Source organism: Fulmarus glacialis, unplaced genomic scaffold (genome assembly GCF_000690835.1).
Source record: "Fulmarus glacialis isolate BGI_N327 unplaced genomic scaffold, ASM69083v1 scaffold32855, whole genome shotgun sequence".
In the NCBI taxonomy this organism is placed as follows: domain Eukaryota; kingdom Metazoa; phylum Chordata; class Aves; order Procellariiformes; family Procellariidae; genus Fulmarus; species Fulmarus glacialis.
In genome coordinates this window covers 1-23180 of record NW_009214197.1, presented here as the reverse complement: position 1 = coordinate 23180, position 23180 = coordinate 1, and the positions used below count along the sequence as shown (strand labels likewise).

At 46.8% G+C, this 23180-nt stretch overlaps 1 protein-coding gene across 1 annotated transcript in view; it reads right to left on the bottom strand.

Annotated features, from left to right (window-relative positions):
- The window catches only part of SBNO2 (strawberry notch homolog 2 (Drosophila)), a gene marked incomplete at its 5' end in the record, with an annotated part of 30845 nt that extends 8130 nt beyond the window's left edge, over nucleotides 1-22715 (bottom strand). The window contains 14 exons of the mRNA XM_009578476.1: nucleotides 288-370; nucleotides 2876-2973; nucleotides 3639-3815; nucleotides 4192-4345; nucleotides 4539-4644; nucleotides 5082-5199; nucleotides 5739-5882; nucleotides 7252-7342; nucleotides 7874-8007; nucleotides 8464-8624; nucleotides 9031-9127; nucleotides 9974-10066; nucleotides 15969-16133; nucleotides 22650-22715. Of these exons, the coding sequence (XP_009576771.1) occupies nucleotides 288-370; nucleotides 2876-2973; nucleotides 3639-3815; nucleotides 4192-4345; nucleotides 4539-4644; nucleotides 5082-5199; nucleotides 5739-5882; nucleotides 7252-7342; nucleotides 7874-8007; nucleotides 8464-8624; nucleotides 9031-9127; nucleotides 9974-10066; nucleotides 15969-16133; nucleotides 22650-22715 (1687 nt within the window). The remainder of the gene's footprint in view (nucleotides 1-287; nucleotides 371-2875; nucleotides 2974-3638; nucleotides 3816-4191; nucleotides 4346-4538; nucleotides 4645-5081; nucleotides 5200-5738; nucleotides 5883-7251; nucleotides 7343-7873; nucleotides 8008-8463; nucleotides 8625-9030; nucleotides 9128-9973; nucleotides 10067-15968; nucleotides 16134-22649) is intronic.
- Between the last annotated feature and the right edge of the window lie 465 nt (nucleotides 22716-23180).

Here is a 23180-nt window from a genome sequence, read left to right as displayed (position 1 = left end):
AACTGGATGAGGGAAAGGGGCATAGCTACTGGGCGAGTGGTGGAGGCGAGGACCTACGCTGTGACAGGGAAGTGGGTTAGAGGGAGGAAAGGGTGAATGACCTAGAGCTGCCGTCCTCCGGATGAGAGAGAATGACGGGAGATGTGCAGGAGGGCAAACTGAAACCAGGGCAGAGTAGCAAAAAGCATGAAGTAGAGAAAAGGGAAAAAGAAAAAGAAAAAGCTGAGTGGCTGGGATGAAGCAGCAAGGCAGGAGGTCAGATGCTGGGCAGTGGAGTGTGCTCTTACGTTTTCTTTTAATGCCAGTTCCTTTTTCTCTCTTTCTTTTGGTTGAAGGAAAGTGCTTCTGAATTAGTGATAGAAAGACGCCTCTGAAAGTAAGATGCAAAATTTATTCTAGCTACCAGGAATAGGAACATCTGCCGGTTATCATGTAGCAAAGTGTATTTGAGATAGCACCACATTTCATGAAAGAGGGGTAAATCCTGCACCACAACTACTAGCGCGTGATCAGCGCGTGCTAGGGTACGGCGTGGCTCTCCAGAACAGCAGCAACTCAGACTGAGCGTGTTTCACCAAAGGGTTCTGCTGGGAGACAGAGAAGTCGGCCATGGGAGCGTGGGCTGCGCCAGCAGATCCTCAGCCATGAAACGGGCGTGCTGAGGGATGCGAAGCACTGTAATGCTGGGAAAAACGCTCTCTCCGTGGCCTCCCTGCTGGCAGAGGGAGTGGGGCCATTCCAGGGAGACACTGCAACAGACCACGTGGCATGCCAAAGTTGCAAGACCTTTATATAGCAGCTAAGAGGGAGTTTCAAATGGGAAACACTATACTGGGAAGCTGTTACATCACTACTGAAAAATCCAGTAAGTCCCAGTGTCCCAGCCCCTCTCCATGCTCTGACAGCAGAGACCACTGTCAGGCTGTCCAACAAATGTGCTCCACCAAGTCCTCTGATTAACTGGACGTGGGCCTGCTTGCCCACGAAACAGAGAAAAGTGACAAAACACGGATATGTAGAGGTTTCAGGTGAATGGAAAAAAAAAAATCATAAGAGGAGGAAAACAAATGTTTCTGTGGGCTGTTCTGCAAATAAAAGAGCAAATGCTTAAATGCTGATCATGTTGGGTGGGGATGAACCCCCAGTGCAATGAGAAGGCAGTGCTGAATGATCTCTGGTTAAAAAAAACAAAAAAAACAAAAAAACGTTGAAAGCAACAGCTGAAAGGTATGGACACGACAACTCTCCTGTGTGAGAAAAAGGGAGTCTTGGGAACCAGGGAGGGAGCTCTAAGACCCTTGGCGTGAGGGGCTGAAGGAGACAAAGACAGCATCGCTCCCTGAAGGGGCAGAGCCCTGTGCTGGCTATTAAGTGACTGCAACTACAGGGCACCAGAAGGAGCCCTTTTGTCCTGTGTGCTGGGGTGACCCTGGGCTCAAAATGCAAAGACTCACTCTCAGGTCTGGAGCCTCCCTGCCATGAAACCTTGCTCATTTTCCCGACACTTGCACTCACCGTCTTCCCTGCGAACAAAGGGTTGGGCTGGTATTCACTCACTGAACAATCCGTTTATTTTTAACCCCGTTTCTTGGCATCTTTTAAACAACTGCTTCTTCCCAGCACACTCCTCTCAAGAAATCCCCTGAAGTGCTGTAAAACCAGGATGCCGCAGTTGGAGGCTCAGCAGATGCCGGGAGACACTCAGTTATCTGGCCAGCACTGCTAAGCAAAGAGCTCTTGCCTCTAGAACTGGGGACAGAGTCGAGCAGTGTGCGCAATCACTAACAGACCCTTCCTCCTTCGACAGCCGAGCAAGGTTCAAAGGGACTATGTAGTCCTCTAGACTCAATTCCTCTGAATTCTGTGACATGAAAAACAATCCAAGAGACGAAATCAATCCAAGCAGTTGTTAGACTTGCCTTGCGTGCTGCCACCAAACTAGTATTTGTTTTTCAGAAATGGACTGGAGACAACAGAGTGACACAGACCAATACAACCCTTCCATCAATAAGGGAGGAAAGCTAAGCTGGACACATACTGTCTCTGGCATCTCTCATTGCTTTCATCTGCATTAAAAGTCACTTCAAAAGAAAACAGTAACAGCCCTGTCACCTGCAGAACAGAGGAAATGCAACTCAACCCAATGTCCCAGGTTTTCGTCACCCATCGTGCAGAAACAGCCGCGGCGTTCATGGGACGGGCTAGTATTTTGAAAGCTGCAGAAATGTCGGGGAGCATAAGCCTCATTCTCTGCTGAAAGGGTAGCAGGAGTCCTGCTGCTGGCTTCACTTCAGGCACACCCAACTCGCCCTTTAGCTAGGGACAAAGGCAACACAACCAGGACACTGCAGAAGCCTGGCAATCGAACATCTCCTGCCTCACACGCATGCTGAAAGCCAATGCTGGTGAATCTAAACTCCTCGGACCACTTCTTCTCACTGCTCCAGCGATGTTGCCTCACATTATCATCCCAGCCTCTGTCCTTACATGAGATTCTCCTGCTCATTTCTTCACTGTCAACAGCCCCATTTTCCAGAGTCAGACTCACACAAACCACATCTGAGCTCACATTTCTGCCTCTCCTACACCTGCCAGCTCCTTTCAGAGTATAGAGTCAGATCAGGCCATTCATGCAAGTTTGGACCACAGGAAACTTCAAAATCCAGGATCTAGCTGATAAAGTCACGCTGAAGAAATAGCGCCTCAAAGACCCAGCTAAGTGTCCTCTCTATTTACAGCTTCTATAGGGCGAGGCATTATGAAACTGCATTTCAAGAACTGCAAGTGATAAGTGGCCCCAGGGCAGGGCTTTCCCTAGCATGTCTCCAGCCTCCCATGCATCTCCCCAGCAGAAAAACAGGGATTTTTAACTCACTCTGCAGCAGAGACAAAACAATTTAGATGCCCATCGTTCTCATCCAGGACTTCTCTGGTGCGAGCCTCCCCGGTGGACTGCAGGCCGATGACAATACACTGCAGGGAAACACAAGGGATGGCACAGCAAGATGTCAGGGAGGGTGTACCGCAGCCAGCGTCAGGGCAAACAGCTACAGGCTCAAGAGATTGTATTTCACAGTCCCAGGTACGTTTCCCTTGGACTCTGTCCCCAGTACGTGTTGGGCCTGTAGCAGAGCTCCTGATCAAGAACCGTCTCAAATCCTTCAGCATCCAAAACCGTACAACTGCTCACACCACAGAGAGGATGACTCCGATTACAGAAGCTAACTGACTTTGCTAGGTAGTTTCTGCCTAAAATTTCCAAATCACATCCAGATGGATGAAAGGACAGGGTGTGCTCAAGGTGAAGGATCTGGTACCTCTTCTAGCTTGAACATGACCCAAAATACTGTTTCAGATCAGCTTGCCGACATCTACCATAAATGAGCAGTGGGTAGTGCCTCAGAAGACGAGACCATGTTAACTCCCCGGTATAATTTACCGTGAATGTTCTCAGAAACCTGGACACTGCACTTCATTCTGGTTAATCTGGAGAGAAATTCATCCTTAAAGAGGTTTGAAATTGCTTTCAAGTCAAGCTGAACAGTAATTAACTCCCTTTGGTTGCAGGCTACAAAAAAAATCACTTGTAACGTTAGACTGATGGCTGCTGCCGCTGCAGCGAGGCTCTGATACCACACCTTATCCTTCGCCAGCTCTTCCTTGGCAAGCTCAACAAGCCGCCGGACTTTAGCAGCAATGCAGAGATACTTGAAGAAGCGCTGGTGAGCTGACCAGAACTGACCCCACAAGGATTTCCGAGACTCCAAGCCGATCCAGTCGGCTGCCTGCTGGAACACCATCAAGGCCTCTGCCCACTGCAGACAATACCGAGAAAGGCGGAGTTAATATCTTAGTTTTCTTTTTCATTACTGCTGTGCAGGAGGTTATTAGAACAGTCTGGGGTTTGATAATCTGATTTAATGTCAGTATTTATGTCACTGAATGAACAGTCTGGTCATTCTCTCCTTTCTGCGCTAGCTCTGGTTTGCAAATATGGAACTTTTAAATAGAAGCAAAAAAAAATAAGGTAATTTTTTATGTAAGCTGAGCATGGGTACCCCTTTTCTTTCTTATAAACAAAGTCTGTGGTCATGGCCATGTTTAGGGTCCTCAAACCCTCCCACATAACGAGTGGCTGTGCCCAAAGCGCAATTAAACATCAGTCTCCCCACTGCAGTGGGACCAGCTCACCAACTTCGCTGCCTTGTCGTAGACTATCTTGTACTGCTGATCCAGCGGGATCTCCTCAATTCTGAAGGTCACTCCAGTGAAACTGAGCTGCCTGGCAATGTACATTCCACTGACCTTCATGTCCATTGCCACGATCTCCATTGCACCAACTCCCCTGGGAGAAGAAGACAGCTGTGAAACTTCTTCTCCTGCTACAGGGCAGCACCAGGTAGGTGCCTCTGCAGAACCACCACCTCTCCTGGCTCAAGCTGTCCTCAGACACTGTCCTCAGGCATTGCACCCACTTCCCAAACAAAGGCTGCCACAAAATGTAAGCCACATGAAAAGGGATGCTGGACATGACTTACCTCTTTTCAATTGCATGCAGGAACTCATCAAATGCTCTGAAAGGGGTGCCCTCCCCCCAAATCCCCAGGCGGCTCATGTAAATCATGTTTTTTGGCTCAGAGGCACCTGTTTGAACAGAATTCACTGTTAGCAAAACCACAGAAGCTGTGAATAGTTTTGACTCAAGTACAGTGAACTCTTAAGAGGTCGGTCATTTGCCATCATGCCTCAAGACACCCAAGGACCTTTCCAAACATTAAGTGGCCCTCCATACACTAAGTGGGCAAGCATCATCATACAGCTGAACAGCTGGCCAGGAACAAGTTAAACTGGAGAGAAATTAGTCTGACTTGCCAAAAAGTCACAAGTAATGGGCAGTGATGGGGCTCAGGGCAGATCTTAGCACCCTAGGCTCCCCTCTAGCATTGCAGTACCATTCACCTCTCTTGCATGACCGTGTACTCTCAATGTATGTGCTCGCATCTCAGGGGCATCCTTCAGATCACAGAGGTGACTGGCGACTGTTTACGCACGGCGCCCACACAATGCCGAGAGAAGCTTACCTGTGGCACTGGCATAAACAACCCTTGCTCGAGGCAGTTTGTTCTGAAGGTCCAGCACTGCTTTGCCCATTTTAGTAGAGCTGGCATTTTTGGCTTTGTGGCATTCATCAAACACAATCTGGAGGGGAATGTCAGTTAAGGAGAAAGGATCTATTTTCATCACAAGGATGGGAGCAGACAGAAAATACAACCCAGCCTCCTCCAGCAAACGGAACAACCAGTCCCAACATCAACAAGACTGACTCGTTCCCCACACTGCATGAAATGTGTTGGGTTTGCCTAGTCCTCTGCTTCTCAGAGCCCGAAGTCATTTCCCCCTCCCTCTCCCTTCACTTCCAAGGTGTGTCTTGTCTTGTCTTGCTGAGGGAGAAGAATGCTGAAAAGGTTAATCCCAGCTGCGTTCTTCCCCTCCTCCCATTAACACTGCGGAGTAGGAGGAGAGAGGAGCGTGGGGGGATGCATGTGCTTACAGCATTTAAATATCTGGGGATGCATGTGCTTTCAGCATTTAAATATCTACCGCAGGCACCAGGCTGCTTGGCAGAGCTGCTCCCAGTGACTTCAGATGGCCCCAAGCACTTTGTTTCTTGGTGAAGTACAATCACAAGCATGCAATTCTTCTCTCTCTCCAGTTTTTTTTTATTTTTAAAAGGATACGACTCCATCAAAATTTTCCCTGCACCAGTCCAAAATCTGTTTTAAGCGTGTCCTGTGCTGCCCGCCTGCCTGGCTTTCACCAATCAGCGCAGAATAAGTGGCAAAGAGGACTCCTTCTGAGGTAGCTGTGTCACCATATTTAATCTGCAGAAAGGAAGAACAAGAGCACACACACTCACGATGCTTGTCCCCAGAATGTCGCGCCCATTCTTTGCCCACAATCAACACTGCCGATTGTGCTGTGACCGTGCAGGACACATGCTCCTGCCTCCAAGAACAAAACCCAATCTGAGAGCAGAACAGACAAAAGACTGTTGGTAGCTGACGTCTTTAGCACTTCTATTTGGCACCGAGATATGGTGATGACAGGGACTTTAAATGTCTGGACAAGTTCCACTAGCCAATGTGTCAGCACATCTGGATGCATGCAGTGAAATGTGGAGACCACGCTAGGACTTCAATTTTCTGGCCAACTGAAGTCGCTTCATTTTTTTAAGCAACAGTTTAGAATGTTTAATTGTTTTGAACCCTCCCATCTCTTTTAATTACTTCTAGAAAATAATTTTCTCTTTGACCAGGTGAGATTGTTGCCGATATTACTGTCATGGGTCCCACCTGTGATGAAATAAAAGGTAGGGGGAAAAAAACCATGGTCCCAATCTGAAGAAAGTTCCATTTAAAGCCTTTTTGGTCTGAAAACAAACATCCCTTTCAATCTCTTAATAGAGTGCATTCAGAGGTGTTGAACACATGTGGTTTCCACTGACTTCGTAAGAGCTGGTTGTTCAACACCATTAAAAACCAGAGGAGAGTGTTTCAGTGAACTGGCCCGCAGTGTGGCAAACACAAGCCTGGACAAGGCTGATGCACTGGACAAGAGACGAAAGCACAGGCTACGAAGAACCCTGTGAATAGCCACTACACAACTGCTAGTTGTTTCTTTTGAGACATATTTCATCCTCATCACTGAATAACTGGAAGAAAGTCTGAAAATTCTCTGATTTGCTCAGCTGGGGGGAAATGCCCACGTGCTCAGTCACAGCACCGTGCGTCTGCAGCCCCCTGCCAGGCACCAATCTGTGCATTTATATGTGCTCCCTTACTCCCACGCTCTGAAAAGCAGTTCCATGAAACCAGCGCTGGGAAATGTTGGCCCAGGAGAGCAGAGCACGGCCCCATCTAACAGGAGCTGTTCCCTCTGCAGGACTCTTTAACAACGGTGAGAAAGGTTCAAGTCCTGCTGTACTTCGCACTTGCCTGGAGACACTTCTCCCTCAGGAAACAGCTCTGTGCTCACAGTGCAGCTCTGCAGAGTGTATAAAAACAGCAAGAGTCCAGAGTGGGAAGAGCACGGTGAGAGAAGGGAACAGCAAGCAGCTTGCTGTCTGCTACTGCCTGTGCCACCAGCCACGCGGAGGCAGAAGCAACTGCTGCTTTACATGCTAAGGCGGATCCATCTAACTGCTACTAAAGGCTGATTTTCCAGAACACCTTTACAACTTCTCTCCCCTACCTTATTCAAAGCATGCACAGGAATGTGGGAGGCTTCAATGTCCTTCAGGTCTCTCTCAGCATCATACTTGAGATCATTGGAGACGCTGAACCTGCAAAGCAAGATGTGGGTCTTGTTATCTCCTCAGGAGATAGTCAGGGCATGCACAGTGATTAATAGCTCTGACTAAAGCAATAGTAGGTGTGCAAAACTGTCACATTTCCAACTGCCCACACACCTCAACGCAAGATCCTACAGCAGACTCCAGTCTCCCACTTACAACAAGCTGTATGTATTCTGCAGTAAAACCCCATACTCTAGGGGCTTGAATCTGCACCTGGGAAGTCCACGAATAGCCCTCCCTCGACTTCAAAGAGAGCGGAGATAGGCACTCCAAGTAGTACATAATCTGCCATTTCATAGTGACTCATTCCCCATCACCGCTGCAGGGGAAATATTCCCATTTCACAGAGAGCAAACAGGCACAAAGAGGTGGAAACGGCTTACCAAAGGCCACAGCATGAGTCAACTATAAAGCCAACATCAGCACTAAGGAATTCCTTGCTCCCAGATCCAAACTAACTCCAAGGTCTTACGGGAAAAGAGAAAAGGAAAAAAAAAAAAACAAAACCAAACAACTTACCACAGAGCTTTTTTCCTCCCTTTAAGATAATTTTCAAAGATGATGCCCGCAACTGTCCTGCCCTTTCCAACTCCAGCACCGTCCCCAATGAGGAACCCAGCTCGCTGCCCATTGGGTAATAAAACTTCATGTTGCTGCAAAATCAAGAACAGAACTGAAAATTAAACTGGATTTGCCTTTGGTAACAGCTTTCATGTGAGCTTATAAGAGCACCACTTAACCCTTTCACATATCCCATCAATGCAAGTGCATTTCCTGCTCAGATGAACGACAGCAGCAATGGTCAAGTGTCACGGCCAAGCTCACAAGTGGCAGTTCACAGAAAAGGCCCCCAGGCCCCCAAAATGTAAAGCTCTCCCCTTTGCAACAAAAGTCAAGAGTTCTTGCCTCTTTGGGAAACAGACCCCACAGAAGTCCCCAGCTTCAAATAATCCTTTCAAAAGGCATTTAAAATGCCATATGCCAAAGCTTCTGAAGTTTCATCACCTATATTACAGGTTATTTTAAAACACACTTGAACATCTGTCCTTACAAAAGGCAGTTTCTTTCTAGTGTCAGACATGCAAGCTGGGCAAGGTGGAGCCACATACCTGGCAGGCATAAATGATTGCTTCCAGCTGTAGTGCAGAGAGTGACCCTTTGTCGGCAACTGAGCACGGCAGGGAAAGGCTGTAGGTGATGTCGGGTGGGGGGACACTGGAGAGAGTGCTCGTTTCAACCACGAGGTCAGGGTGGTGCTTCCCAATCTTGGCTAAATGACAACACAGAAAACAGGTAACTCAAGACCTTTACTCTCACGGGACACCTCAAAAAGGACTGCAGACCTCATAGTAATAGTCTGTAGCCCTCTGCTCAGGAACAAAAGAGACAAGCCCAACGCCTGCTCTTCACTCTTTTGTTCCATTGAAATTTCAGATTGCCAAAAACAAGTCACGCCTCCCCCAAAAGCAAGCAACAGAGAAGTGTTCTGTTAAATTAGCGTAGCACCAACAAAGCATCAGTACACTGGTGAAGTTTTTCTAGAAAATCACAAGCTTGGGATGTGCCACAGCAAACACCATATACTGCTTGCAGGAAAATAAGGGAGCAGTTAATTAGGTTGGTCCACAATGGAGTTAACAGAACTTCCCATACTCATGCAATGGCAAGACACTCACACTTTGAAGGTATATATTCTGAATAGGTCTCAGTTTGCCCCAACTCTTCTGTTTCTTCCTCCTCACCTTCATCCTCCTCCTCTGCAGGAGCCTGAGACTGAAAAGAAACACAGCATTGACCAAATGTTAAAGTTCCCATTGAACTATGGACACACGCAGTGCTACACAGTGCCAGAAACCATCATTTAAACCATCCCTGTGCAAATTCACAAACCCTTCAAATACAATTAATCTCATTTATAGACTACAGCAACACAAGGAAAACCATCTGCGAGAGCCCAACCCCGAGGCCCAGCAAGTGTTTTAAGAGCTACTTTCACCAAATGTTAAAGTTCCCATTGAACTATGGACACACGCAGTGCTACACAGTGCCAGAAACCATCATTTAAACCATCCCTGTGCAAATTCACAAACCCTTCAAATACAATTAATCTCATTTATAGACTACAGCAACACAAGGAAAACCATCTGCGAGAGCCCAACCCCGAGGCCCAGCAAGTGTTTTAAGAGCTACTTTCAACGCCTAGTGCACACCAAATTAGGGAAAGTATGTTTACATCACTTTTCAGAGGGGCTGTGGGCTAGCATGAATTCTGCCCAGCTGTGCTCTAATCTGGCCCTGAGTAAGGGACCTAGACCAGCTTTAAACTCAGCGTGGTACTCAGCAGCATAAAGCAAAGTCATGTAATTCCAGGAAGAGCAGCCTCTACAGATTGCGCCGGTTTAGCTGTAAAGAAAGCCCAGATCATTCTCTAACATAACGAGGTTCCACCAAGGGAAATATAAGACACTTCTGGGAAAGGGCAGTGACTTGCATCTGTCTGATTTTCTTGTCTCGCTCCCTCTGAAGGGAAAACAGTCAGAACTGCTCCCCTCCACACTGCGATGTTACCAAGTCAAGAGCCTGGTGTCCGATCCTACTGAAGCCAACCTTCATTCTCACCTGGTAGCTTATGAGGAGCGGGGTGTTGGGGACAGCAGGAACGTGGTCATTCGAACTGTTTAAGCCAGGGAACGATCTGCTGGGTGAGAACAGCTGGAACAGAAAGGGTGCAGGTGAGAGAGCAGTCTTAATCCTCAGCCCTCCAACCCCAACAAGTATGAAAATACGACAACAGCAAAGATACTTGTGCTCTATACTCAGATCTTACACTCTAACGATGTCAGTCAGCTTTAATACCTTCTGTTTGTGAATGAAAAGCCCTGGGCAATAATTCTGGAAACTAATAAATCTTGCAAATGCCATAAATGCCTTTGTCAACACACACACACACAGGGAATAACTGACCCAGGTAAATACATTCCTGCAAGAAGTGTGAACATTTTGCGCGTGTGCCCACGTGGGATGAAAGCCTGCAGGGACACATGTCCTCCCACACCTGCAGGACAGGCGTCTTTCTGCCAAACTACACAGCATTAAGACAGGTCATCCCAAAATGGCACGTTTTGCCTGAGATCTCAGGCATAAGCCCACCTTTCATACACCTCCCGTTAGCACTACCAAATTACCTGTGCAAACGTTGCGACTTTCAAAGGACTCTTACAAGCCAGGAGTCCCTGTCAAGACCTGATCAAAGTTTATTATGGGAACACTGGATTTGCTCTGCACTGGAGCAGTTACGTTAGTTTTCCCATTTGCTTCGAAGGGAGCTCTGTACAAAACTGCTCTGCTGTTCCTGACAAGACAGGTCCTCGTTAAAAGGAGCTGTGTAGATTCTCATTGTGGGATCTGAACTGGTGAGTCCAATTGAGAGCTCTGGGTTAGATTTGCTAATGGAAGAGAAACAGCATCATTTTGGGGACCAGAAGGGGAGACTGGAGTACAGCCCAGGAGATCCAAAAGGGGGGAATGGGAAAGACTGAACAAAATTGCAACCAAAAGCCATCGCTGGGAAAGAACCGAGCATTAAATCAGAACACCAACACTTCACATCTTCTTACAAACTTCCCTTGAGGCAAGCACTTACTTAACGATTTTGCAATTTTATTTTTAGCATTAAAACCACTGATCAAAGTAATTAGATAACTGCACCAGAACACAGCCCATGGGTCAGCACCAATTAACAACTGTCCCGAGGTTAAGGACTGCTATTCTTTGCCTGAGACCACCAAAGCCTGCATGCTTCCAGCTGCCCCTCAGGCTCACCTCACTCTTGCAGAGGTGAGGACCTCCACTGGCGAGGACCTCCACTGGCGAGGACCTCCATACAGAGACCAGCCACGAGGCCCAGGAACTCAAACCGCACCGAGACCCCCACCAGGCCAGCGATGGTGGGGGTCAGGCTGCCGTACGGGCTGGCCGGGTCTCTCCAGGCACTAACCGCTGTCTCAGAGTTAATGACGGCTTTGGACCATCCAGCCTGCTGCACCACAGCCAGCTAGGAGAGCTCCCAAGACACTGCTAGCTGGGAAGGCACAATCGAGGAGATCCGTTGTCTGCCCCCACGCAAACAAAATCACACTGGAATTTCCCGACAGTGAGCAAGGTCAAGCCAGCAGCTCATGGCATCCAAAGTAATCAGCAACCTCAGAAGCAGCACTACTTCAAGTTTATAGCCTACGAAGAGTGCCAGACTTACAGAGACCCGTGCTCCACCAGCAGAAGTGAAAGATGGGAAGTTTTTAAGCATAAACACTCCGATTATTTCCCATTTTTAAATTTAAAAAAAAAAAAAAAAAAAAAGAAGAAGAAAGAAAAAAACACCCTCCATTACTGGAAGCCTGAGTCAGAATTACCAGAAGGAAGCTGGACGGAAGAGCTATTTTCAGTGCCAACAAATCTGGAGAGCAGGTGAAACATCTCCACCTACAAATCTGAGCTCAGTATAAGAGTTTCTTCTTAGGCAAGAGAAAGGCCCAGATCTGCTGGAATGGCAGGACACACTTCTCTCAGTTCTAGCAGTGGAAAGTTAATGCGGGTCTGCTTTTGCATCACACAATCTTCACAGTATAAATCCCTGCTATCCCAATTCAGCCACGTGGCTTTGGCACACAGCATTTCACCTCAGGTATTGCAAAGGAAGTGACAGAAACCTTGGTTGTTTGGAGCACTGGAAAACTAACCACATAGCTGAGAAGACGCTGTGAGGACCAGTCCAGGTGGGACCGGGAGCTATAGTGGATGATATATCATCTTGCCCCAGACTGAACTTGTACAATTCCTTCCTTTCTCTACTCCTGCTCACCTCCCAGTTTGATTTTCTCCTTCTTCTACGCTACGTATCTAAAAACATTAACATAAGAGGCATACACAGCATACATGAGAACACTGGGATGTAAGCAGGAGAGACACTCATTCAGTAAAGCTGCTGACAATTGCACAAAGACTCGGTCTTACTCCATCTTTTTCTTCTTTGCGCTATTCTCCGTTTTGCCCCATCTTGCCATGACTTCCATGGGAAAAGAAACAGTAACATCTGGCTGACAAGCCAACTCCCCTCTGCATAAATTCATTCCCTATGTATTGAGCTAGGAGAAGGGTGTTCACATTTTTAAAGTGCTGTGAATGAGCTAGACAGAAAAAACTACAGCAGCAGCTCACAAAAATTCTAGCTACAGGCTTCAGAGGCAGGGCTTTGCTTACCCAATCTTAAAAACACTGTAAACTCGTGAGATGGTTGTGAGAAAACACAATGGATTACATGAACTATTTTTAAAAGGTATTTCACAACTTCATTACTAATGAAGCAAGTGTGTTTTTTCTGCTAACCCCTGCAAATATTTAACAGTGTAGTAGCTCTTCCCTCCATGCCCATTCCTGAAATGATAAACAGAGCCAACACGTTACATACGTCTCCTTTCTTTATGGGTAACAGCTCTCTCCGCACGGGCACATGAAGGCAGCTCTGCGCCAGCTATTTCCTCGTCAATCACAAACACTCCACCTAAAGCTTCAGCACTGGGCACTTGAGATAAGGGTTTCGTAGTGAGCTTGAAATGTTCAGCGGTGTGCAGTCTCACTGTGATGCTTGTCGCCAATTTTGCTCTGTCCCCCTTTCTGTAAACCCATTTCCCCAGTGCTAGTGACAACTGATAGAAAGAAGGGGGAAAGCTAAAATAGGGCCATAGTCTTCTCCACACGTATCTTCAAATTGCGACACGACCGAAGACAGTTCATTTTTTTTTTCTTTTTTTCAAGAAGATGACGTACAAGGCCGTTCTTGTGCCTGGGATCTATATGTGGGTCTCACCCCAGGATGCATTGAACTTCACTTATGAGATGTCCCACGTATCAGAGCTGTTTAGAGATTGCTGTTTCTGCTCCACCCGAATCACTGAGACTGAAATTCTGTCCCGATAAATTAACTACTGTCCTGACAGTGCAAGGCTGGCCATTGCTCCTGGGTAAAAGCTGACTATACAGCTACAACTCATTGGATGTACTGTATCCAAATGGATTAGGATTGAATTCGCCTGGGTTACATACGGTGTAACATGACCGACGTCCAGTTTTGTACTGTAGCTTAGAAACTGCTCTGGCTACTCAAAAGCCAAAAGTCCCGCAGTTTTATGGAAAATGATGGCGGTGTAATGATGTGGGAAGGGACAGGGAACGATTATCTAAATTGCTTGTATATTGGTGCAGGATATCAGCAAAGTCTCCACCCTGTACTGAATGTTACAGTAAGGAACCTTTTCTTCAGCACTGCCTCGAGATTTTGCAACAGACCACTTGACTGTCTCCTTTAACAACAACAAAAAAAGCATATTTGAAATTCAGGTAACAAAACAGTTGCCAATCATGAGGCAATCTGACAATCCATTTACCTAGTCCTGTGAGTTACCACCTCCCATGCAAAAATGAAACTGAAATCTCCTGACTAGGATGTACTTAACTGACACCTCGTCACGACATTTCAAATTTAGTAAAAAAAAAAAAAAAACCCAAAACCAAAAAACCAACCAAAAAAACCCCCCAACCACCTCTGTATTCAGAAAACACAGATAACACAATGTTTAAAATAGCTAGAGATCCTTTTCAAAAGGAAGTTGTTTATAAATGGAATTCCAAGGAGTTAATTGTCCTTATCTGAACTTAAGTGCTCTACAGGACAACAAGGGGCGAGGGGAGGACGTGAAGAACAGCATGCAACAAGACCCGAGACGGCTGCTCTGCTACGGTCAGACAAGTTAGTCTCACACTTACATGACACATATTTGTTTCTCACTTGCATTCTTTACGCTGGATTTAGAACAGCTTTTCCCAGTAAGTTTTTTTGCTGTATACTCCACAGTCACAAAACTACAAGCTTTTTTAGGCATCGAGTATCTCGACCAGAGTCCACATGTTTAGAAACAGGACACCACAGAACTATTTTTGTAGTGATTTAGGCTACTACGTAAAAAACCCAATAATAATAGGAGACTCGGAGTAATAAGCCACATGCCTTCCCTGTCTTGGGGGATGTATCTGTTTTCTAGCTTTTCTAATCATCCAGTTTACAAGCCTGTGATGCCTTCAGCCATTTCTTTGGTTCAAATAGCTCAGCTCTCTTCCTGCTGTCTCAAACTTCAAGTTCAAACTGGTCCAAAGTTACCAGGCTGCGTGTGGATTGCCTGCGCAGCCCTCGCTGCCAGCACAGCGGCGTGGCCCTTGATCTGTAACACGTTTATCCACGGGAAGGAGGGCAGTGGTATTCTCTGCCTCCAATTACAGACACGCTCAGGGCCAAGCAGACGTTGCAAAGGTCTACAAAGGTGATCAAATCTCACTGATTTCAGCAAGACGTCAGGTGTCTGATTTGAGGATCTGCATGAACGGCCTAAGATCTCACAGAAAGTCTAAGGCAGACAGGAGCTTTGATTACCCAAGTCCCAGGCCAGGACCCTTGCCACCAAGCCACACTCCTTCAATGCCAACCTGTCACTGAGCCACACAGCAGCACCATTTCAAAGCAGAACTGCTGCCGAGACTCTTATTTCGAATCTGTGACAAGCAGCCAGTGTTCATCATGGAAATACAGTCAGACACACTACTAACTGCAAAATGCAGCCTCTAAAAACATGACAGAACCTCCAAATACAACAGTGACTAAAGCACAGGCATGCCAGATTGCCCTCTGGGGCATTCACGTTGGATGTTTTTCCCCCACAATCTTCATAAGACAATGACCTACAAAGGAAACCTACTGCACGGCTGGGCATCCACTGCGAGAGCTGAGATCTAGAGATTCAGCAGATGTGTTCGGTATCAGTTCCACCAACAACCAAAGCCGGTGGCTACCCGTAGTGACTGACACCAGGTTGTGCAATAGTGAGTAATCAGTCCCAACAGATGAGGGAAAACAGATGGCAGAAGGCTGGTAAAAATGTACAGAACCACATCTTGCTGTGGGACTGCCGGGAGATGACACGCCCAGGAAAACTCAGAGATGAAAAAGCTTGCAGGGATTTGGACTCACAAAGTAAACACAAATGGTTAGTCTTAAGTTGAGACAGAGTTTGTTTTTTAAGTCATTGTTACTAAAATATTTGCCATGGAGAATAAACAAATGGCAGAGGCTGCTGCTGGGGACACTTAATGACCTAGGTCACGGTGTTTTATCTCAAGTCCGTCTCTTCAGTACTCCTGAGTGCCCTGTCACAGGTCACTCTGGACCTGCTGAATGTTTTAGGGATGCACCTTCCTCGTGATGCACCCACCTGCCACAGTTGTCAGAAGAAAGAGCTAGGGCCTGCACCACACTCTGAAAGAGTGCACATATCCCTTTGAGGATGTGCGGGTTCTCTCCTGCTTCCAGGAGTCTAAAGTACCTGTAATCACTTCACCCCTTCCCTCCTCAAGTGAAGCTGGTAATAGCGAAACGTCATCATCATACTGCAACTTCACCCCGGTAGGGAATTGGGTTAGTTTCTTGATTTCTTGGTGAAAACACCATGGGATGACACCTGAGGTATTTATTGTCTGATGGGGAGGATGGAGGAGGAGCAGCCCGTACCTCTATTTGGTTCTGCTGCGGCGTGTTTACATCCCATAGTGTTGGCACGTGGTTCAGACTATCGGCAGGCAAGAAGTCCTTAGGATCCGCAATGTCAGAGAGGGAATCCGCAGGGGATGAGAAGAGGGAGTTGTTGTTGGAGAGCTCATCGAGGTATGAAGAATCCTGAAATGGAGAAATGACCACAGTTAGAGAACGCAGGATGAGAAGACCAGAGAGCTCCTTTCTCACACCTACTCGTCCAGGAAGTTTTAATTTCTTGCTATTAAATGAGCAGCTCCGTTACTTCATGCTCCACAAAACTTCGAAATTAACTTGTAAATGAGGACATGCTCTAAGCACCTGTTTTAAAATCTCAGTTTCTTGAAAAAGTAGGAAAAACATTGACTGGACAGAAGTGCCGGTACACGTTCAAGACTAACTCAGACTGTGTGCATCTCCACATACAGGAGTAGAAGAAAGAGGAGTGTTGAACAAGACATCAGTGACCTCATCTTTGTGTTTGATTAAAAAGACTGCCGAGGGGTGAAAAGTCCTCAGCCTAACACCCAAAGGACTCAAGTGTTTCATTCATGCACAGAAGCCCACAGAGTACCAGCTACACCTGACAATGACACAGCTGTTTAATTGCAATTTATAACACAGCAATACCCAGAGGCTTTGGAAAAAATTAGTCTCCTCATGCTGTGTTCTGCACAAACGAGGCTGCCAGGAACAGGGGGGAAGAAGCACTAGTGTCATCTGGATTTGCATCTAGATAAATCTTGGCAAATCTACCAGTCCTTTCCCAAGGGCATGCCTTGGTCCGGACAAGAAGGGAATGTGCTTCAGTGACGAGGATCGGGCTCTGCCCTTGCTCTTTTTCTGGTGCCTGTGCTGAGACGGCTTACAATTGTTTTATTTTGTGCCAACCCAGTGATGATGATGGTTTGAGTCATGCGGACTCTAGCTCAGAAAGAGCCTTCAATCCCCTCCCTGTCATCAATTCCCTGTCTGGTTTTTCAAATTTCAGGTGGCAAGAACCGATAGCCGAAAAGCACTTCTTATTTTACACCCCTAGCTCTGGCACAGATCACTGCACCTTCCCTGACTCCATCACATCACCTCAGCTCTCCTTCCACATCAAATACCACTTTCAAACTTTTTCAAAGCAGAAAAACTTTGTCTGCTGTTTACTGAAGAGCAACGCACTTCAAAACACCAAGCTCCAGCACACAGATCCTGCTGGAGACGTGCCTCTGTCCCAAAGGAATATGCAGACAGACCAGCAGGTCCTTCTTGGTGCCCCATAGGACTCTGCCAACACAAATCAGTTTTGTGGTTCTTCACAAGGGTCGGGTTTGTCAGCACACAGCCAGCTCAAGCTCTCCGCTATGGCCAGATAACCAAATGAGTGCGATAATACCGCAGCGCAGCTGCCAGGACAACCACAGTGTCTGATAGGAGGAGAAATTGCTGTTCATTTCCAGTTAAGGGCCGATTTCCTACTACAAAGCAGAAAGGCAGCCAAAGATTTTTTAAAAGTCACTTAGCTCTGCCTGACATAAAATCATGAACAGCTGAGCCTACTTGCGCTATTCCTAAGGGCTTCAGGCCAAGAACTGGGTTAGACTCCCCCGCTATTGCTATCAAAAGTTATGTTTTTGCAGTGTTTAAAACCATCGGGACACGTTCCCTTCACCTTCTTCCCAGATGTGTCTTGTTTGGCACCCAAGACGACAATCGCTACTCCGAAGCCATAGGTGGAGGCGCTGGCAGCTGTGCGAGAGCACCGATGCACTAAAGCGAAGGCAAGCAGTAAGAGAGATTGCAGGCATGATGTGTAAAGTTTGTACTTGTCAAAAACCAACTGGGGGGACCCAAAGGCTCAAGGAAAATGGGCTGTTTGTTAGGCTGTGCTACCAGGGCGGTACTGCCGTGCGGGACACCCTCCGGCTAGCACCGGGTACTTGTGCTCATGTCTGACACCGCTGCTGTCAGCCCAACAGCCGACGGGCAGCGTTTCCTGTGCAGCTCTTACTCTTGATATTTCTGTGGCTATTTTAGGATTACCCAGAAACCAAGGCTTTTCAGAGACTGAAGCAGGCACCTAGATTTATCATCTCGGAATTAAGTGCTCTCTGGAAATGGGGGTCTGTTTCACACTCGAGAAAGCAGGAAAACACTTGGGTAAATATGGCATTTCTTGGCCAGAGCAAGTGCCTTGTGCATCCTGCAGGAACCTGCCTGTCTACCTCCCACAGCCTTAACCTCCTGATCTAGAGTACTGTACGGGCAGTACATGTGGGATTCAAGCTAGCAGTGTTCATGCTATTGAGATTTTTTTTTTCCGTTAACTCCCACCTTCCAAGGTCTCTAGCCTCTCTCAACCTTCCAGTCCTCTGCAGAGACACTTGCCGATTACTTTGAACGACTGTGCTGCTCAAAAAAAACCATCATCTCCCCTTGCTGTCCTCACCACCCTTCTGCTCCTTCCTCTGGACTCAAGATCCCAAGAACAAGCACTGCAGGAGTTCAACAGCCTCTGGACTGTCACCGCTCCTGTGCCACCACACCTCTTCAGATCCAACCGGGATACAGGTAAAGCAGAGAGCATTGACATCTGGGCTTAGGAAGAGAGTTTAACAATTCCACCTAATAGCACTCTCTCATATCACGCCTGGTATAAAACAGTTTAGATCAATTTTGTAGCAACTCTTCTGGCCATTCCCAGAAAGGAGGGAGAGAGAGATGGACAGGCAGATGGACTGCTCCTTCACCCGTCTGCTCTGGTACCTGATACACCGGACTTATGCAGCAGTCAGAGGACCCGAAGCAGCTGGAAACTCCGCTTAGGGTGTCTGACAGTCCAGATACTACACAGAGGATAAATATAGACTGATATCAAGAGGCTCCTAAGAATTGCTTTGAAGAAGTTTCTTTCAAAGCCCAGCACTAGAAGCAACAGCTATTATCTTCTTTGAGTACCCACCACAACACAGTGACGCAAACAGCTCCTGAGATGGACCTGGAACTACAACGCTCCCACTCGAAATCCGTGACAGTACAAGTGTCCACAGGCAATGAACAACGGCTGGGGGAGAGAACGGGCCCGAGGGAAAAGAAAACCGGTGGTTGAGCCAGCCGGTCCCGAGACGCAGACGTGCTACTTTTCACGGGTGCCTGGGTAGATCCTGAATGCAAAACTAAAAAAGGCACACCTAGGGCCTGGCCACCTCGCACCCATCACACGATGTTTGGCAGGCAGGAGGAAGAGCAGAAGCTTGCTCTCAACAAGCCCTCAGAGCTCAGCTCACATGAGGAAGTGCAAGAACTAGTTCCTATTCATAACAAGCAAGAGGAGACATCATCATCCTTGACATGAAATCTAGAAGATTAAAGGCACTTATTACAATCTGCATGCTGAGAGGAGAAGCACGTTCTTCCTCTCTCAAGGACAGGCAGGCCTGGGAGATACCATGCTATAGGCAAGAAAGAGCTAAACCAAAAGGCTGGAGTTGCAAGGCAAATCCAGCTTTGTTTAGACAGTGGTTTTTTGTTTTTTCTTTTCATTATGAAAAGCTTTGTCACATGGATCCACTTTGGCATTTAACTGACAGCGTTTCACTTGAGGGCTCCACCACCCAGGGACAGCAGCAGCAGCATCTCGGGGAGTTGGATGGTCTCAGATTCCCACCCGGTCTCATCGCTGAGCTATGGCGAGACACTTCTGTGCAGGTTTTATTCATCGGTAAATATCACTGTTCAGGAGGAAACGTCTGCAAACACATAAGCATGGCAACAAGAAGGCTGTAGAGCAGACTAGAATGGCCATTGCCCATTAGGGTCCCGAAGAGAGGAAAGTGCCGGGCTGGGATAGCGACGGGATGCGTCAAAGCACTGTAACACAACCCGAGATACCCCGGCAAGTGCCCTCCGCCTTCTGACCCCAGCCCCTGCAGTGCCCCAGCAAAGGCTCCAGCCCCACCATCTCCACCACCGCCCCCCCTGCTCGGGGCACTGGACTGAAATGGGGAAGAGGAAATCAGCCTCCAAGTCAGAGGGAGGATAATATCAGTCCTGGAAATGACTTCAGTGAGCCCATCCTCTTACAGTTTTATGAGGCATTAGTCACAAACTTCCAGAGTCTCCCATTTGTCTCACCTAATTATGTTATCTAAAGAGCACTAAAACTAGTAACGTGCTAGATCCCCACCCTGAAGAGCTTACAGTGCAACCCCAGTTAATTAGACTTGCTTATATAAAAAATGCAGTGTAATTATTTAATACAAGGCCATACTGATAACTACAACCTATGTCATTATAAACCATGCCTTGACTAATTACTCCACTGGCTTATATGGAGCAAACAGGAGCAGCTACCTTAGTCTCCTCAAGGGAAAGGAAGGATCATCACTTAAACCATGGGCTCATGAAATAACAGAGTGAGCAAAAGGACTCCTTTCCTCAACGGGATAAAGCCACTGTCAGACCCACTGATACTGGTTACAGCTGATCCCAGCCCCAAGAGACCCTCAGCCAAAAGGTGCCAAGCCCCCGACGCACAGACAGAAGAAGCTGAAAAGGAGACGAAGACGTTGGGGGTAGAAGAGACGGCCCAAGAAACCATGAAGAGTGAGGAGGTTACAGGTGCAGCGAGCGCTGGAAAGGGGCGATGAGCCAAGCGGAGGGACCGCAAAGCCAGCTCCCAGACCTGGAAAGCGCTGCTTCTGCTTTTCAAATGGTCTGACGGGCTTGAGAAGCTGCTCGGTGAAATCACTCCAGAGAGGTCACCCGTCTCAGGATTTTAAGCGAGTTATTTTGTCCCTGTTTAAGGCTGGTTAGTAAGAATTTTAAAGTTTTCTCACTGGAAATAACAGGGTTTTTACAGTAATAGCACTTATTTTATGTTTCAGTGGAAGTCCAATTTCTGCAACAGATGGAAGTTATCCCACAAGGCAGGATCTTTATTTCAAATGCTATTCCGCAACCATTCTCTACATAAATCTTATTTTCTGGAATTAGGCTATTTGTTTTGGGGGGTTTGGGGGTGTTTTTTTTTTCAGATTTTTCGGGGTTTTTTTCCCCCCTCCAATTTAGCATAGCCTGCAACCAAAATCCAGACAGCACACTGCAGATCATCACTGGTGGGAGAATTTCACCGCAGGGGGCTGGCAGACCTGCTTTGTTGAACACTCCTCTGCACCAGGACAGCGAATACCTGGGTGACATGCTAGCTTGAAGATCTCAACCCCGAGGGCTGCGTCTCACAGCACAGACTTTTCCCAGTTTCTCCCGTTACAGAAGGACGGACGCAAACAGACACCTTGAAGCCTGCTGTGAAAACACGGTTCAGAACCAACTGCTCGAGTCAGAGATGAAGTTTACAGAAGCCCACCACAAAAGAGTGATTCCCTTACAGCAGGGTGACTTTAAGGAGAATTTTATAAGGAATCAACAGCCAGCCGACGCAGAGGCTATGCACAGCTGCTGGCTATGGGTCTCGCCAGCATGTTCTTTTTTTACATCGAAGTTGAAGTAACGTCAACATACTAGAACAAGAGAGAGGGGATCACAAATCATTGTCTGGTCTTCATATCAGAAGATGCTCTAGTGAGTAACTTGATAAATCAATGATAATCACTTGCTGGACTTCTAAACTGTGAGTGCAAATTAATCGCCAGTTGATGCTACTATGGCACACTATTTCTATCATTATCCCAAAACAGAAAAGTTATCAAAATGAAGAATTAACTCCCTAGAAAAGATCAGAAAAAAAATCGGGGTGAAACAACCCAAACACTTAACCTCCTTCTCCCAGCCACTGGAAACAGCTCAGTTCCTTTAGCCAAAACAAAGTCTTTGTTAAAAATAATGAAAGAACAGGTGAAGTCTAAATAGAGAAGGCATTTGCATCCTAAAAATATTTTTGGCCATCAAGCCATCAATATAAATGGTTTATTTGCTCAGAATCCAGACACAGAGAAAACAAATACTCCCTCTGCACAGCAACTATCGATTACTCTGCTACACAGCACACAGTTGATAGGGGTTTTTAAAAGAAAAAAAAAATATATATATATACAGGCACACACAAACATACATACAGGAACAAAGCTACACTGCCAGACAAGTAAGATTTGGTGTCTCAAAAATCACAAATTAAGCAAATTATGTTTCAGGAAAGACAGAATCAAGAATTAACAGCTACAATGTAAGCAGTCGATCACTAAAAGAAAATCTTTTAGTTGCCAAAAACCAAAGTCTTTCTAAATATGGGGCAATAAACTTGCAGTCTTAAGGGCTCAGTGATCTGGCTGGCAAGCGGTTCCCTTACTTTTCTGTACGCAGCATCTGGTTCAAAAATAAAACTCTTGAAAGCTATTACAACTACATAAAGACACCAATCAGTTCTCCACACAGCTCCTCTTCCTCCAAGTTTCGCAGTTAGTGACCAAGTTCTAACCGACAGGAACAGCCTCCAAGTATCACACGTTTCAGCAAAATACAAATCACATCTTCAGCACAGTAAATCTGCTCCCGCTGCCCTGCATCAAGAGTTGTCGCCCCTAAACCTCTGCTGCCATTGCAAAAATTACGGGGGACACACAAGCCCGGGACAGCAGCTGGAGCTGGCTACCCTCGCAAACAAAACACACCGGGAATTCCAAGGAGGAGAAAAAAAGAAAAATCAGGCATTACCTTGTAAAGAGATGGGAACTTTAGCCAGAACTGCATTTGGGACATTTTAAAACAGCATTCAGTTTGCTGTCGGCAGAGCAGGACGCGGATGAAGCAGTAAGGTGAGATTTTTCAGTATATAATGGAGAAAGGTCTTCATTCATGACCGCGACAGGAGCAACAGCCAGGAAGAGAGCTCATCAAGGGTTTTTAAAAATTAACATGCAGAAGAAAGGAGTGAAAATGGAGGAAAAAAGGACAGCCATACAGTGCGTCTGTCCTAAGCCTGTGGAAATTTGCATATAGTGTTTAGTCATGAAGGAGAATGCTCTTACTTCCTCTAAGTACAAGGGCTGACTTTCAGGAAATGATGCCTGCTTGGTAAGTCAGTGAAATTACTGGCAATGCGATGAGAATTACTGTATGTGGTGTAATTCAACCACAGATACACTGTAAACAAAGCTGTGCTCCGCAGCGGCACGGCCAGACACAGGCCAGGAGGGGTCCGGGCAGGAGCCTGGCTCCCCTTGGCTCGTCTCGCCCCCCGCCACC